The following is a 15,000-nucleotide window of genomic DNA, read 5'->3' as shown; positions in this document are numbered from 1 at the left end:
AATGGCCATGGGGAAGTATTCAATAAAAAAAAAAAACACCAGAAAATCGAATAAATGTCATGGAAATTTGCTTTATTAATGCAACGGGAAAAATTTCTTCACATTGGTGTGGGTTTTATGTTGAGGCGTTTGTCATTTAATGTCTTGACGGTGTCATTCAGGTGTGTGCGACCAGAGTTTTGGGATCCATGTGGCCGAGTTGGCTTGTTTCCCGGAGTCAGTGGTTGCCATGGCAAAGGAGAAGGCCAACGAGCTGGAGGAGTTCCAGGAACCTGCCAGGGAGGAGTCGGAGCAGGAGGAGCCAGAGGCCAAGAGGCGGCGAACAGACAAACAAGTAGGGTCATCACTGCATGGCTGTACAGTCTTGATGAGATCATTTCCTGTCTGATGCACATCTGACAGGAAGAGGAAGTAGAGATCTTTTGTTTGCTGTGGGAGGTCGGAGTCGGTCATGAGCGCTCCTCAGACCACTGCCGTTCACAGGTGCTGAAATTTGATGCTGATGATTTGACACAGTACCTGTCTGCAACCTCGAAGGACAGGAAGCACAAACTGAACCTCATCAGGTCTTTTTTTTCCCCCTCTCCCCTCACCTCTCCATCAGGTCGGGGAAAGTTTAATCCAGGACTTCCTGGAGAAGGCCAAGTCTCTTCCTGCTGCCACCATGAGTGAGGACGAAGTGAAGGCCGAGCTGAGGAAGATGAAGGAGGAGCTGCTGGCCAAAAATAACGCGTACATCAGTGAGATTCTCTCCCGCTGCCTTTCTGTCAAATAATAGTTCCACTTGTCTGACTAGCTTACAGTAGGTAACCACACTAGTTTATTTTATAATTTTCCAATAAAGATCTATAAATGACTTTTTTTTTTTGTCTCTGTGTTGTTCTACCACACATAAGCGATGTCGTGTTGCGTGTCGTCAGCTTTTTGTTTCCCATTGTCACATTTGTTAACCGAGTACGGGATGAAGGCGCGTCACACGTCTCTTCAATTGTGCGTGCAGGCTCACGTGTTCGCACTCCATGTGACCAAGATTTTCGCAAAACAAGCAAAGCATCAATGCGTTGACAGTCGGATTGAATTGTTAAAACTGAACTTTCACACCGCTTACAGCTCCTTTACTTCCATGTGAGCGTCAGTGAGCTTTGCTTCTGTTCTTTTGACGCCAAGTGGAATTTTAAAGACGACTTCTACTCCCGCTTGTGCTCGGTTGCAGTTTGTGTCTCAGTATATCGAACTGCAGAGTAATTATTGCATAAAAACAAACAAACATGGCTCTCTGTTCCTAAATTACCTGGGAACACTCACTTGTTCCCAAACTTCATCTTTGTCCTGTGGCTGCCAGATTAACCTGACCCAGAATTAGAAGGGGAACTTATCTCATGGCCACAAAGTTTATTTGAGGGAAGAAGTTACAGTTTGGGCAATGTGGCCAGAGGATGTAACTTGTTCCCTGAAATGAAGTTAAGCCTGGGAACTTATTAGCTTGATGCCATGGATCCCTAAGATTCTGGGAACAGGTTACATAATGGCCACACTCTAAGGGAACGTGTTCTATTACTGTATGAATAGAACTAAACTGAAGGTCATGTCCCCCTGAGATTTAAATTGTTCCACAAGAAAAAAACAAAACCATGGGAACAAGTTATATCTTGTTGGAAGGATACTTAAGTGGTTCCCACTAATTAATCACAGCATGGGAACAACTTATCTTGTGGCCATGAATTAACTAAATTGAGAGAACACATCATAGAAGCCTAGAAACACTAACGTTCTCTCAATTTACTTTTGTGGGGGAAAAGTTTTACCTTGTGACGTAAACGCAGCCATCAGCTATGACAAAAAACAAAAGCATGGGAACAGGTTCTATCTGGTGGCCCTGAATTAAGTTGAGGGAACACGTCATACATCATGAAGCCCCCCCCCCCCCAAAAAAAACAAGCATCTCTACCAACTCTGGCTTTTAAACAAAGTTTTGATCACAGCTGGTAGTTCAGCAGAAGGAGGGAAGAGAGAGAGACCTCTGATCTAATAAAGTTTTATTTTCTTAGAAATGGCCAGTTTCCTGTTTTCTTTTTTGTCTTTCTAAGAAAGTATACCCCTTTTGAATTCCAACTAGCATCTACATAATGGTTATTGAATACTTCACAATATATTAAGTCTAGATGTTATGGTACATGCATACGATTCAGGCTGCATGAGGAGCCACAGTCACCACGATACACTGGGAAGAGGGGGGTGGGGTGGGGTGGGGGGGCACGGGACAGACTGCAGATCCACTCCAGTTCCAGTTCAAAGGAGCTCTGATGCCTCCTATTGTAACCCTCTCCACGAAACACTGACTGCATCAAATTATACACACACACACACACACACACACACACACAACTTGCACTGTACACAACATACTTTTGCGCACGCACGCACGCACACACACACACCTTTATACAAGTGTGGAGTCCCTCCACCTGCCAGTTAAGCTAATATACCGGAGAGGGCTCTTAGTGTTTAAACGAGATTCTCTTTCACAGAAAGAACTTCACCACTGGGACATCTGAGTGTCTGCAGCTCGCATGGGGAGGGGGGTGTTTGGGGGGAGGGGCGGGGGTGGTGGTGTTGGGGTGATCAGGTGAGAGGAGGGACGCTAACCAAAGAAAAAAATAATAATTATAATAATATATAATAAAATAAAAGACATTCAAATACAGTCAGCTTTTTGCTTGAAAATACAAAACTACATGAGAAAGCATTGAAATAAAATCCATTGATCAGAACATTTAAAAAAAAAAAAAAAAAAAAGCCGAAGTGCTCCATCACACACACAATCTTGCTCTTCATCCACACACAGAGCAACATCTGCCCATCTGTTGCCTAGTTACAACTGCCCGGGCAGCCAATGGGGATGGAACTGCGAGGAAGCAGGAAGTGTCTTTCACAGCAGCTCTTGTGAAGAGGAAGTAGGCGGAGGGCCGAGATTTACTACCAGGTGGATCTTCAAGCGCTGCTACAGCAGGTGCAGGCCGCCGTCGACGGCCCCTCCTCTTAGCCCATCTCCTCGTCTACAGACTGCAATAAGAAATACTCAAGTGAGGAATCTCTTGTGGCGTTCTGTCCGTCTACCCTCAGCTCCACTGCTCCCTCTAGTGGAGTCAGCCTGCACTGCAGCGTGTCTGACTGTATTCGCCAGGAAGCTGCTTCCTCTGCAGCCTCTTTCACCTCGATCCCATCGGAGAGCGCCGCAATCACAGAGTCTCTCTGGGTCCTTATGGCTGCAAATGCAAATGTGTGTCTGTAACTTTTGTGTGTGTTTGTGTGTGCTTGTGTGTATGGCTGTGTGCAATGCAATGTGTTTGTATGTGAGACGATGTTAGTCGGGTGGACGCCCTCAGTTGTGTTGCAGCGTGTTGGACTCGATGGGCGGTGCCGAGTCATACAGAGTGTCTGTGTCGTGTGTGGGCTCTCCAGCCAGCGTGCACGGGTTGGACAACGTTCCCGCTCCGCAGTCACAGAAAAACCTGGAAAACACACACGTGGGATTATAAACACACTTCACCTCTCCGTACACTGGTTTAATATTTTGCTCATCAATTCCTCTGGAACACTGACATTTCTGATGCTCTACTTGCATCATGCTGCTGCTACACCAGTAATATCCCCGTTATGGGACGAATTATCATTTTTAATATTTTTTTTTGGGGAAAAAAATTCTCAACATTAATTTACTAATTTTAATAAAAGACTAAGGACAGAAGTGAGAATCTCACCGATCGTGCCGTATAAACTCTACATCATGCCCTTGGTGGCATTTTTTAATGCAGTTAACACAGATGGCGTTCCTATCTGTTGTGTTACAGGTGTGACACCTGCGCAGAAAACACACACAAGATAAATGGTTACACATGAAATCAGGGTTCACAGGCATTTCCTTCAATCAATCAAGAATCAATTTTTTTAGCCTGAGAGGGAGATTTTCCGGGACTGAAATTCTCTCAGCAGGTGGAACAAACATTTTCTGTTGTATATTTGCCTTAAATGGATGACACAAAAATCTACATTAACAACAACAAAAAAAGATCATATCAGTCATCATGATATCAGATCAAGATCAGCATCATCTTGAACTGAACACATACTCTTAATGTATCAGACATTTGTGAAGCACATTTTTCCAGGCCTGCAAAGCAGCATTTTCAAATTCCCGGACATCTCCAGGTCTTCCGCGGCGCGGTGACCCGCTTCTTGAAGCGCTAAATGAGTCGTACCTGTAGAAGTCGTGCATGGGGTAACTAGTGTAGCTGGAGATCTTGTAGAGACACTGTCCTCTGCTCACAGCCTTCTCAATGGCGTCCTGGTTGTTCTGGATCTTGTTATCTGAAAGCAGAAGGAAGAAGGGAGGACAATGACTCGAGCGCGGAGGCTCCTTGACTGGGCTGAGCTTCCAGAGCGGCTCGTTACCTTTCATGGTGACGTTGACCCCCGAGGCCAGAAACAGGCCTCCAAAGCGATTGTTGAAGATCTGGTTGCCCTCCAAGGTGGCTGTGGCGTGGTTAGTAATTTCAATACCTGGAGAGGAAAAAGCAAAACAAAAGGAGCGTCAGACCTCTGAGGAGCAATCATCTGAGAAGTTGTGGGGAAGCACAAACCGGTGAGGGACAGAAACCTTTGTCAACAGATAAACTGAACTCTGGTTTTGTTTTATGGCCTGAAAAGTTGAATAAAAAGACCTCGGAAAACTGCGGTTTAGAATGAAATCACTGCCATGTGGCCAGCAGAGTTGCTGCAACCAAACTGATAGAGGACGGCGCTCTGGTTAGCACATACGGCATCTGTGCCTGGGAGATGAATACGTGGCAACAGTCCGAAGCCTCAGCCAGGTTTTCCGTCCTGACATGCTAACTTGAAAGTGAGATCTGACCATCCTGACTGAGAAATGCTGAACTCAGCGAGAAGAGGTGGCAGGCTGATGAATCGAAGGACCAAGTAGCACTACCTGCAGCGAAGCCGTCAAAAATGCGGTTCTTGCGGAGTATCGGGTGGCTGTTGGTGCTGATCAGAACACCGGCCTGAGCGTTCCTGAAGATGTCGTTCTCTTCCAGCAGGCCTGTACGACAAACAGGAATTACAATCGCTATCAACACGTCAATGTAACATTTCTGGAGATGTTTTTGACGGAGGCACGTGCATTCATTCACAACACAAAATCAGACGTTTGCAGCTCCAGGCAAGAGATGAGAAGCTGCTGGGCGATCTTCTCTCACTGCACAGCTGGGAGACTTTTCACTGATAGATTTTGAGACCGAGCATTGGTCATCGACTACGAGTTTGTTTCCAAATAGGAACCAAATAAAACTGAAATGCCAGATTTGTCCCACTGGGAGCTGGGACAAGTTGAACCGACGCTTCTGTCAGAGTACCTCTGCCTCCGTTGAAGATGCAGATGCCTCCGTCTCTGCCGTCATGAATCTTATTTCGTCGGAGCGTGGGATTGCTGTCGGTCTTGATCCACACCCCCGCCATGGCGTTGTCAAAGATCTCGTTGTCCTCGATGAAGCCCAGACCTGTTGGATCAAACGCCCCGAGGTCAGACCTGCGAGCAGCTGTATGGTGCGCGACATACACAGTGAATACTGCAAACCTGAGTTGTAGACCAAGATCCCTCCGTTCTGGCCTCCCCAGATCTTGTTGCGCCTGATCTTTGGGTTGCTCCCCGTCCTGCAGGATTCAACAATGAGCATGAAGGATGTTTCTACCTAACAGGTGGGGGGAGGACGGATCCATCAACTGCGGTGGTGTTTTACCTGATTTGCACACCAGAGTACATGTGATTGTAGATGTCGTTGTCTTCCAACACACCGTGACCGTTGTCATAGAAATACACGCCGACCTAAAAATAGATGGCAACGTTAAACAGGGACCAGTAATACAGCAACGCAGAGCTGTCTGAAGGTCTGAACTGAGGCATAACCCAGATTTACAGTGTACTGCACTACAATACCCAGCAGGTAGCAAGCTGCACTATAACCACGCTGTGGCCCTCCCTTTTTGTAGTCCACATCTGCTTTACATGTTTGTCTGCAGCTGCTCAGTAACAACGTTGAATAAAAACATCCCAGAACAAAATCACAGATGCAGACGCGTGTTCCAGGGGATCCAGAAAACAATTGTTTTTGTCTTGTGCTGTTATCCATCCAATGGTCCAAAAGCTCCAGGACTCTTAACCTACCGTCATGAGTGACCAAAAACACTCTGCAACTTCATATTTAAGAGTCTGACAACAGCAAATGTTTGATGTTTCGGCTCACAAGACTGAAACAGGGACGTGATGATGATGCGACAGCTGAGTTGGGAGAAGGATTTGAATCTCCCTGACCTGTTTGCCACTGTGAATGCGGTTCTTGCGGAGGACGGGAGTGCTGCCCGTGGTCACCCAGACTCCTGCCAACGTGTTGCTGTAAACTTCGTTCTCCTCGATCACCCCTTGGCCTTTTTCATGCTGAAAGACAAAACACAAAATGGCTGCTGTCAAAATAGTAGAGGAAACACTTGTAACCCTAAATAACTACATGAACTCAGGAGTGTGTTTACCACATAGATGCCACCATGTTGTCCGTCGTGGATCTTGTTGTGCCGGACAATGGGGCAGCTGTTGGTCCGGATCTGGATTCCAGCCAACGCGTTACCATAGATGTCATTACTCTCTATCAAACCCCGCCCATCTCCAAATATGTACACTCCTCCTTGGTTCCCATTGAATATCGCGTTTCCCCTGGACGTACGAGAAAAGAGTTGAATCCATGTTTAGGATCAGAATGTGAGTCCTGCTGTCTTTGTTGGACTTCTTCTTACCGTATCGTCGGGTCACTATTGGATGTGATCCAGACACCAGCAAAGTTATTGGCATATATTTTGTTCTCTATAAACTGTCCCCGCCCCTTCTCGTGGACGTAGATGCCCCCCGTCTGGCCGTGGTGGATCTCACAGCGCACCACTGTGGGGTTGGCATAAGCCTTCACCTCAAAACCTGCTATACGGTTTCTATGGATGTTACAGTTCTCAAAGTAACCCTGAAACACAGGGAGAGGGAACAGTTAGGTGTGTGTGTGTGTGTGTGTGTGTAACCACAAAAAGCCTCCAAGCGCATATTTAACAACATGAGCGTCTGGCTACCATGCCGTGATCGAAGGTGAACACGCCAACATCTCGCCCGTGGTGGATGTGGTTACGTCTAATGATGGGATTGCCATGGTTTTTCACCCAAATTCCCGCTAGCGCGTTGTTGCTGATTTCATTGTCTTCATAAATGCCCTGGAACACACAACAAGACTGAGTCAGATGTGTGTGTGTGTGTGTGTGTGTGTGTTTGCAGTCATGTAGTATTCTGGGTTGATTTTTTTTTACCTGTGCGTGATCTGTAATGTACAGTCCAACGTTCTCACAGTCGCTGATGTTGCAGTGTTTGATGGTTGGACACGCCCCTTGTCCACTCACACACACGGCTGAACCCACTGAACACGGGACAGACACAGATGGGACGTCACGGCCAGTATTGATCACTCACATTATCATTAATTCAAGGTAATAAATATTCAATGACAATGTTGCATAACATGACGGCTGGAGATGCAACACACACCGTCGCTGATGGTGGCGTTTGATGATGGAGGGACGCAAGCAAACAGGAAATGGCTTCATCCAAATGATTTGGACATAAATAAGTATATTACTTCTTCCAATTCACCATTTTAAAACTGTGTTTTTCAGTTTGAACAAACTGAATATCATATAAACTTGTTTTTATGCAAATAATTCCGACTTCAGAAAATATCAATAATTATCAATCAAAATCACAGGATGGCCAAATACATATTTTAATTAAGAGAAAAAATGTGTTTGTGGAGGACAGAAATATTCTGTGAAATTGAAATTGACCCTAAAATGACTGTAAAGAAATACTCCAAAAAAAAAATTTGTAATTAAAAAAAAATCATTTCTGCACATTTCTGCTTTTTGACTTCCTTAGTCGCTCCTGATCAAAGTGTTTCATGTGTATAAAGTTGTCTATATTTAAAAACCCTAACTGCTAACTATGCGCGCACACACAGTTCATCTTTACTTGGTAGGATACAAGCCACACATGTACTACAGGTCATCATAAATCCATCCAACCACAAGTTCGATTCAATTCTATTATCCGCAGCTTCATTCATCTACACACATCGATGAAAAGCGCACCAGTGGCGTGGCTGCTCAAAACATTTACACGGATTTAAATATGCGACACTTAGTGCTGCATAACAATCAGACAACGCAGCCCACAACAAAGCCAATTAACACACAAGAGCGCTTAGCTGTCAACTACTAAACACAGTTGCCAAAAACCTGACTGTTGTCTTGTTGTTCAGTCCAATGACAAATTTATTCTCGTCGTGGGACACTGACAAAGATCAAACTAGGACTCTGAATTGTTCCAGAAAAAAAAACACACACAAACAAGCACTCTAGTGTCACGCAGGACCCCACCGAAGACAGGGGCTAATTAAACTGGCTGTCTTTGGAGAGAGTACGGGCGTGCATGTGTTACCTGTGCACGTGGAGCGGATGATGCAGTGGTCGATGTTGGGGCTGCAGTTGACGGTGATCTCCAGACAGTGGTGGGCGTTGTGGTGCTGCGCTGACTTGTCGTCCGGATTAAACTGAGGAGAGAAGTGCAGCCGGGGTCAGACGGAGTCTGACGGCAAACGGGGCTTCTATCCGCCCACCACATCTACAGCGAGTCTCTCTGCTGGAGGCTTCAATTGTCACTAATAATACGTGTGGCTGATAAGAGGATGTAATTAGGGAGCAGTGATATCTTTCACCACAAGACACACAAAATAAATCCATATGATGCAAACCGTGAGGGAAGCCTTTGCATACAAATGACAGGACGCATGACGTGGGCGGTCTGATGCTTTTACCCACCAACGGCAACTGTCACTCTTCATTCATCAAGTGAACCGTAATAGCTACCAGTGGAACAGGTGCTGTAGTGCTAAAGTGAGTTAAACTGATGTCTTCTACCAGCCTAAGCTCTAAATATGTCCAGCTCATGTTATTATTATCGAGTAAGCATTGAAGCTGATGTCACCTAATCAATGGGAAGCAAGCGATGAGGCCTTTAATGGTATTCTAAGGCTGTATTGCAGTACACAATCTATCCATCCATCCCTCACTCTATACTGGAGAGATTGTGAACTTGCACGCACAAAAAAAAGGAGGAAATCACCAACTTCATTTTAACTAAACAGTATTTATTCTGACCATGGAAATACACATAGCCAGCTTCTTCCTGTTGGGTTACCACCACACCACATACACCACCATATCTTATTAAGGGGGGGATAAGGAATGATACGCATAGATCTCATCATTTGTTGCCTAACTGAACGTATTTTGAAATGACATTTCCCTCTTGACTTGAGTTTTGTAGTACAAGCTAAAAGAGAGCATTGAACTATGGAGCGATTTGGGATTTTTGCAGCAACTTTGCAGTGCTGCACTTGGTAGCTGACCCTCGAACAATCGACTGGCATGAAGTGGTGTTTTACAGGTAAACTACAGCATGCCCAAATCCATTTTGAATAAAGTGGAATGAATCAAATGATTAATCATTGAACTCCATGTCCTACATAGCAATAAGATGTTCACAATGACATGAATGGGTATGTCAATCATTACATTTTTTCCACTTATAGTACCAAATACATGTCGGGTGGAAGGAATAATGGTTTCTAATTTCCATCAATTATTTTTGCTTTCCCCACAAAAAAAACATTCCGATTTGGATACGTTCCTAAATGTAAGCGGGGGAATTTTGTGGCTGTGAGCACCAGAGACAGAGGAGAGAATCATCCTGTCTGATATATTAATTTACTACATCCACAGTGTTAAATCTACCACCCACTTCTATCTGAAACTCAGCACATCTTGATCCCAAAACATGACTTTTACAATATCACCCTTAAAGGAGGATCAGCTACACTGTAATCCACAAAAAAACTGCAGGGACCCATTTTATTATTGTCCTCGCTTGTGAACTTGAAAGCGTGCGTGACCAAGTCACACAGACACCAAGGATTTTCCATTCAGCGAGAAATTATATCCTCCGCTATGATGTAAGGACGGTGAAACCCTGCGATGACACTAGAAAGGAGGAATGCTTTCGTTTTTTTGTTCTTACCTTGATAGTCATGTACCCTACGTAAGCGTCCTCTGAGCCCTCCATGAAGACGAACGTGGAGTCTCTGGTATTCTCTATCACCACCTTGTCAGCTACTTTACCAGGAGCTAAGGAGAAAAGAGGAGAACACTCATTAACGCCCTCACACACGCTGATATGACGAGCGTGTCCCCACCTGAGGAGCGATATTAAAAGATGCGCTGCACAGATACAAGGGACTTTTCAGTGAAGGCTCACCTGCACCGATCATGGTGATGGGAGATTCTATATAGATCCACTCGTCTGTGTAGATACCCGAGTGGACAAAGATTAGACCATCAAAATGGGCCTCTTGCACCCCGCCCAGTGCGTCCTCAATGGTGTCATAGTACTGAAAGAGATGATCATTTTTCAGGAGGAAAATGCACAAAATAAATCAGGGAGAACAACAGCAGCAATAGCTGTGCGAAGTCAATTAAGACGTCCGAACTCACCAACATATTCTCCCTGCCTTTGTATCTGCCGGGGTTGCTGTAGAAATGCTCAGCAAAGCCTGGTTTTACATGGGCACCTTTGTACTGCAACACAAAATGCTGCATGTTTATACATTTGGACAGCATCAACATCAAACTAACCTTTTCCAGCAGCCAGAACAGCGACTAATAAACGTAGAAAGCCCAGCAGAATGAATATGCTGAAGTTAAGAGTTAAACATGGAGCAGAGAGTACGAGAGAAAGGTCCTAAGGAGAACATCTTATCAAGCTTCTCAGCTTTTGACCCTTGATATTCAAAGTAATTCCCACAGTAGCAAATACTTTCAACATAGGTTTATTTGGTGCTGTATTTAATTTCCAAAAAGGCCTTAATTGGTATGTAATTTTATGACGTATCTTGCAAACCGGAATGTCAAAGACTATTTCTTCCGAGAGAGAAACAATCAAACATAGCTTAGAAGAAATGAATAATTCATGGTGTGTTTTAAAGATCTAAACATGTACACATGACACAACAAACCACAAATATTTAATCAATTCTCTCACATCCTGGAGTGTTTTTCTTGGTACATACTGTAATATTTCTCACTTTCAAACATGTGTGTTAAGTGTTTTAACTGTAGGTGTTAACCCCCCCTCAACACAGTGCTTCCTGATGTTGCTGCCAAGTCAATTAAAAACTCCTTGCAACCTTTTCTTCCACACTGAAGCCTTACCAGCTGTTGAAAGCTCTCCTTCCAAGGGTTTGGGTGTTCATGCTCCTCTGGGCTGACCTGGTAGAACCTGCCTGGCTCGGGGTGCATCATGGGACGTGTGTACTCAAACACTTCCATGTACAGACGCTTCCTACAAAATAAATGACAACGCGTCGGCTGTCGGTTACAATGACGTGGAATCAGCCAAATATTGTCCCAATTCTACATTATATGATATTTCCACTGAGGTTTTTACGAGTAACTTAAAGACAGTAAGTGCAATTAAGGTGCGTGCGTGCATGTCAACGTCCATCAACTTAATTTGTTTATTGCTTACACTGACCATTACCTGAATCAGGTTAAGGTTGTTGGAAAATATTTAAATGAACGCCTCTTATTCAGAACGTTGTCTTCATCATGTCTTAATATTGGAAAAAGTGCCATCCAGTGATATTCCAAAGGTGAACAAAGAGGTCTCCATCAGCACTAACCATAGAATGGGGTCGTTGGCTAGCTGGCTGAATCTCTTGCAGACACAAGCTGCCTGGCAGAGGTCTTGTTCCAGTAAGTAGGAGAAGATCTTTAAAACCACCTCATCTGGGAGCTTCTGCTGCAGATATTGCTCTGCTGGGGCTGCTAAAGACACACACACACACACACACACACACACACACACACACACACACACACACGCGCGCGCACACACACACACAGTGTAAGAAATGAAAATAAAAAAACCTTCCCTGCAGACACATTAAATGATGGAGTCATGCAATTTAATTGATTGGAAAAAAAAAATAAAAAAAAAATCAATAAACCTGAAGTAAAAACAAAAATCACTCTCTGCCCCAGTTGCAAAAATTTAACACACACCTGGCAGGTCGTGGCTCTTACCGGACACTCGTGCCCGCTTGGCTCGATGGCCAAAGGCCTCTGTTGATGAAGTGGAGGCTCCCTGCCGAAGAGGGCAAATAGGGTATTAACTTCCAACCAAGAATCAAGCACTGAGTGAAAACCAGCAGATTCAATTTTCTGTCAATCCAAAAATTTGAACCAGCAGGTTTGGACCCTATCAGCAACTCTCATTCGCTATCGATTCTCAAGACACAGTGAAGCAAAAGCACTCAAATGCTCCAATCTAACCTCCATTGGGCCCTTGCTGGGGCAGGCAGAGGCGGTTGTAGAGGCAGCGGCCGTTCTCTTAGGAAGCAGGGTCTTGCGTCGAAGCTGGTAGGGACTGTTCTGAGCTCCTGGACCGGACTCTTCAATAGCCATTTCTGCTGCAGCTGCTGCAGGAGCCTCCTCATCTGGATAGGAAGGACATACAGATTTTCCTATGTACACTACATTTTCATGCAAAGCTACAGCACAAACAGGACCAAAAAAAAAAAAAAGAGGAAAGAAAGAAAAAGAAAAAAACCTGACAACTGCATCTCTAAATTTTATGCAACAACCAGAACAACGACTTAACCAGTGGCATCGATACTGCCTTTTCAATTTCAATTACAAAAATGTACATTCAGCTCACATGCTGTATGCACACTGCGCAGGCTACCACACAGTGTAATGCAAGACAGACAAAGGTTAGTGATTGATAATGGCAGATGCACTCCTGCAGCTACATTATTAGTCTCTTATGTCTAGTCATTGCAAGCCGATATCAGCTTGTGTGCATATGTCTTTAAGTAACACAATAGCACATTTCTTTCCTTTTCCCCCGGTGCTGTCAAATGAAGAGCCTCAGATGAAGGTAATCAGATGTGAGGCTAATGGCTAAAAACCGAACTGCGTAGCTGGCAAATCCGCGGTGTAAACAAATCGAGCTCGGGTTAGTAGGCACCGAGAACAAGGAAGGGGATACGGTTCAATCTGCAGCACACAAAATGGACACAGAAAATTCACACAAATCACACGGTATCATCCACCGCAGCTGATGTGTGTGTGGCCCTTTGAAGCTGGGGCAGCTAGCTAGCATTGCCCCCATTCGCTGCTAATGTTTTTGTTAACGTTACACCCCAAAAATGGCAGTCCTAAGACACCGCAGATTTACACCCTCGGAATCAGTAGTGACAGCTGGGAATGCAATGGCCGAGCAGACACGAAGATCCTGGTTAGAGTGGTTGAAGACGATCCCTTTGCTTCCAGCTGAGCTTACCACAATATCAGCTATTACTGTTGACCGTCTAGCTACATACGCATTACGTTAAGTGAAGACAACCCCCAACCTCCACCTAAACTGGTAGCTAACTAGCGGCGTTAGCTAGCCCCAATCTCTCAAGCCAAACAAAGCGCGGCCTGGCCTGAGCCACAGAGCAAGAAGCCTCGGGTTTTCCTGCTGAACCCACCGTCCCGGGGGGTAAAATTCACGCCAGTGGGGAAGGCTATGGCTACGTGAATGCTGTTGCTGCTTGACACGGCTTCACTTTCATTTATTAGCCTGCCACGGCCTAGCTTACCTCTATCCCCGTTGTTCCGTTCGGGCTGCACCGGGCGCGGCCTCGACACTCGCCTGGGTCTCCTGTTGGTGGCTCTGACGGAGTTCATCTGGGGAGTTGGCTGTTGAAAAAAAGACTGCTATCCTCAACCTCCTACTTCTAATTTTAGCCCACGACCCGCTCAACCAGCCGGGCAGCCTTTTTTCCCGGATACTCCTATACAAATGCGATCAAGAACCCGCTGGTATTTGGGGTGTAATCGCTTTTTTCCTCCGTGGTGTTACAGCTCCCCCCGTATCGCCACTCGGTGCCAGCTCCGTCTCCGTCTGTAGCAGGAGGAGCCATTAACCCACACGGGAAACAATCGCGAGAAAAAAAAATAAGAGCCGAGTGTCTGCTCGACCAATCATATTGTCCGTTTCATAAACTCCCTGCAATGTAGCCAATGAGAAGCTTTGTGTCATGAGACTTGACCAACCTTTCTGTTGGGGTTCGGAATCGGTCAAGCGGCGAATTTATAAACGCAATCACACTGTAAAAACATTACAATATATATTCCTGATTAAAAAAAAACAATATATAAAATAATTATACTGCACATTACTTAACGGCTTTCAATGACAGGCAATTTGACACCATAACGACTTCATATAAACTGACATTGTTTTATCATTTCTAGGAATTCACAATCAATTAATTACCGGCAAAAAGTTGAACTAAAATGTATCCAAATAAATTTATTTAAATGAAAACGTGTATAAGCGTATGGATGGCAGATGTTTTTTTTTTCTATGAGTAGCAATGATTAATATATATTTATCAAAGAGTGATAATTAAATTCAATTTAAGACACATCTGCCAATCTAATATTATTTAAAAGTTCATTTGGAGAGTGTTTCAATAATTAATCAGTCATTCATAGAATAAAATGAGCATCAGAGCAATGTTAACTAGGACATTTTCTGGTCTTTTCTCCATATATATCAAGTTTAATGAATTTAATTTACTTGGACTTAAATCATTTTTAATTTTCTGTAAATGTGTACGTCAACCCTCATTTTTCCGTGGGCGCAGCCGTTGTACAATCAATACGTTCCATCCATCGCTTATTCAGACAGAAGAGGTTCACCCTGGAAAGGTTTGGCAGTCCATCGCAGGGCCAACACATCGAGACAAACAA

At 44.5% G+C, this 15,000-nt stretch overlaps 2 protein-coding genes across 6 annotated transcripts in view; one reads left to right on the top strand and one right to left on the bottom strand.

Moving 5' to 3' along the window:
• The window catches only part of msh2 (mutS homolog 2 (E. coli)), a 20,122-nt gene extending 19,040 nt beyond the window's left edge, over positions 1-1,082 (top strand). Inside the window, exons 16-17 of one of the 2 annotated variants that reach the window (XM_086196512.1) lie at positions 162-334; positions 605-1,082. In XM_086196512.1, coding sequence (XP_086052638.1) covers positions 162-334; positions 605-775 — 344 coding nt within the window. In that variant the 3' untranslated portion in view covers positions 776-1,082. The remainder of the gene's footprint in view (positions 1-161; positions 335-604) is intronic. The other variant, XM_086196511.1, reaches the window with a different exon arrangement.
• A 919-nt stretch (positions 1,083-2,001) lies between these two features.
• fbxo11b (F-box protein 11b) lies at positions 2,002-14,173 on the bottom strand. Of its 4 annotated transcripts, none has more exons than XM_086196515.1 (22): positions 13,842-14,173; positions 12,529-12,692; positions 12,280-12,340; positions 11,877-12,021; positions 11,407-11,536; positions 10,690-10,773; positions 10,454-10,586; positions 10,217-10,323; positions 8,579-8,690; positions 7,396-7,502; positions 7,165-7,302; positions 6,844-7,061; positions 6,583-6,763; positions 6,368-6,490; positions 5,796-5,881; positions 5,633-5,709; positions 5,412-5,555; positions 4,988-5,098; positions 4,453-4,560; positions 4,260-4,368; positions 3,762-3,860; positions 2,002-3,512 (listed from the first exon to the last, which is right to left on the bottom strand). In XM_086196515.1, the coding sequence occupies exons 1-22, from the start codon at positions 13,927-13,929 to the stop codon at positions 3,383-3,385; spliced, it is 2,655 nt and encodes an 884-aa protein (XP_086052641.1). In that variant the 5' UTR covers positions 13,930-14,173; the 3' UTR covers positions 2,002-3,382. The 4 variants fall into 4 exon arrangements, with proteins under 4 accessions (XP_086052641.1, XP_086052642.1, XP_086052639.1 ...); XM_086196516.1 differs by having other exon boundaries at positions 11,877-12,018; XM_086196513.1 differs by having other exon boundaries at positions 2,003-3,512; positions 12,259-12,340.
• Between the last annotated feature and the right edge of the window lie 827 nt (positions 14,174-15,000).

The sequence above is a fragment of the Aulostomus chinensis genome, chromosome 23, assembly GCF_037954235.1.
Source record: "Aulostomus chinensis isolate RoL2024-O1b breed Wild chromosome 23, RoL_Achi_v1.0, whole genome shotgun sequence".
NCBI classification, from domain to species: domain Eukaryota; kingdom Metazoa; phylum Chordata; class Actinopteri; order Syngnathiformes; family Aulostomidae; genus Aulostomus; species Aulostomus chinensis.
Note: the sequence above shows the minus strand (reverse complement) of the source record. Positions and strands in the feature narration are given on the sequence as shown.

Bases quoted from the DNA above. Each gene is read 5' to 3' on its own strand.
- fbxo11b (XM_086196513.1), bottom strand. From the start codon at position 13,929: ATGAACTCCGTCAGAGCCACCAACAGGAGACCCAGGCGAGTGTCGAGG. The intron at 6,764-6,843 runs GTAAGAAGAAGT...TCGTACGTCCAG, and splicing joins AATAGTGACCCGACGATACG to GGGAAACGCGATATTCAATG. The intron at 5,710-5,795 runs GTAAAACACCAC...TGAATCCTGCAG, and splicing joins TACTCTGGTGTGCAAATCAG to GACGGGGAGCAACCCAAAGA.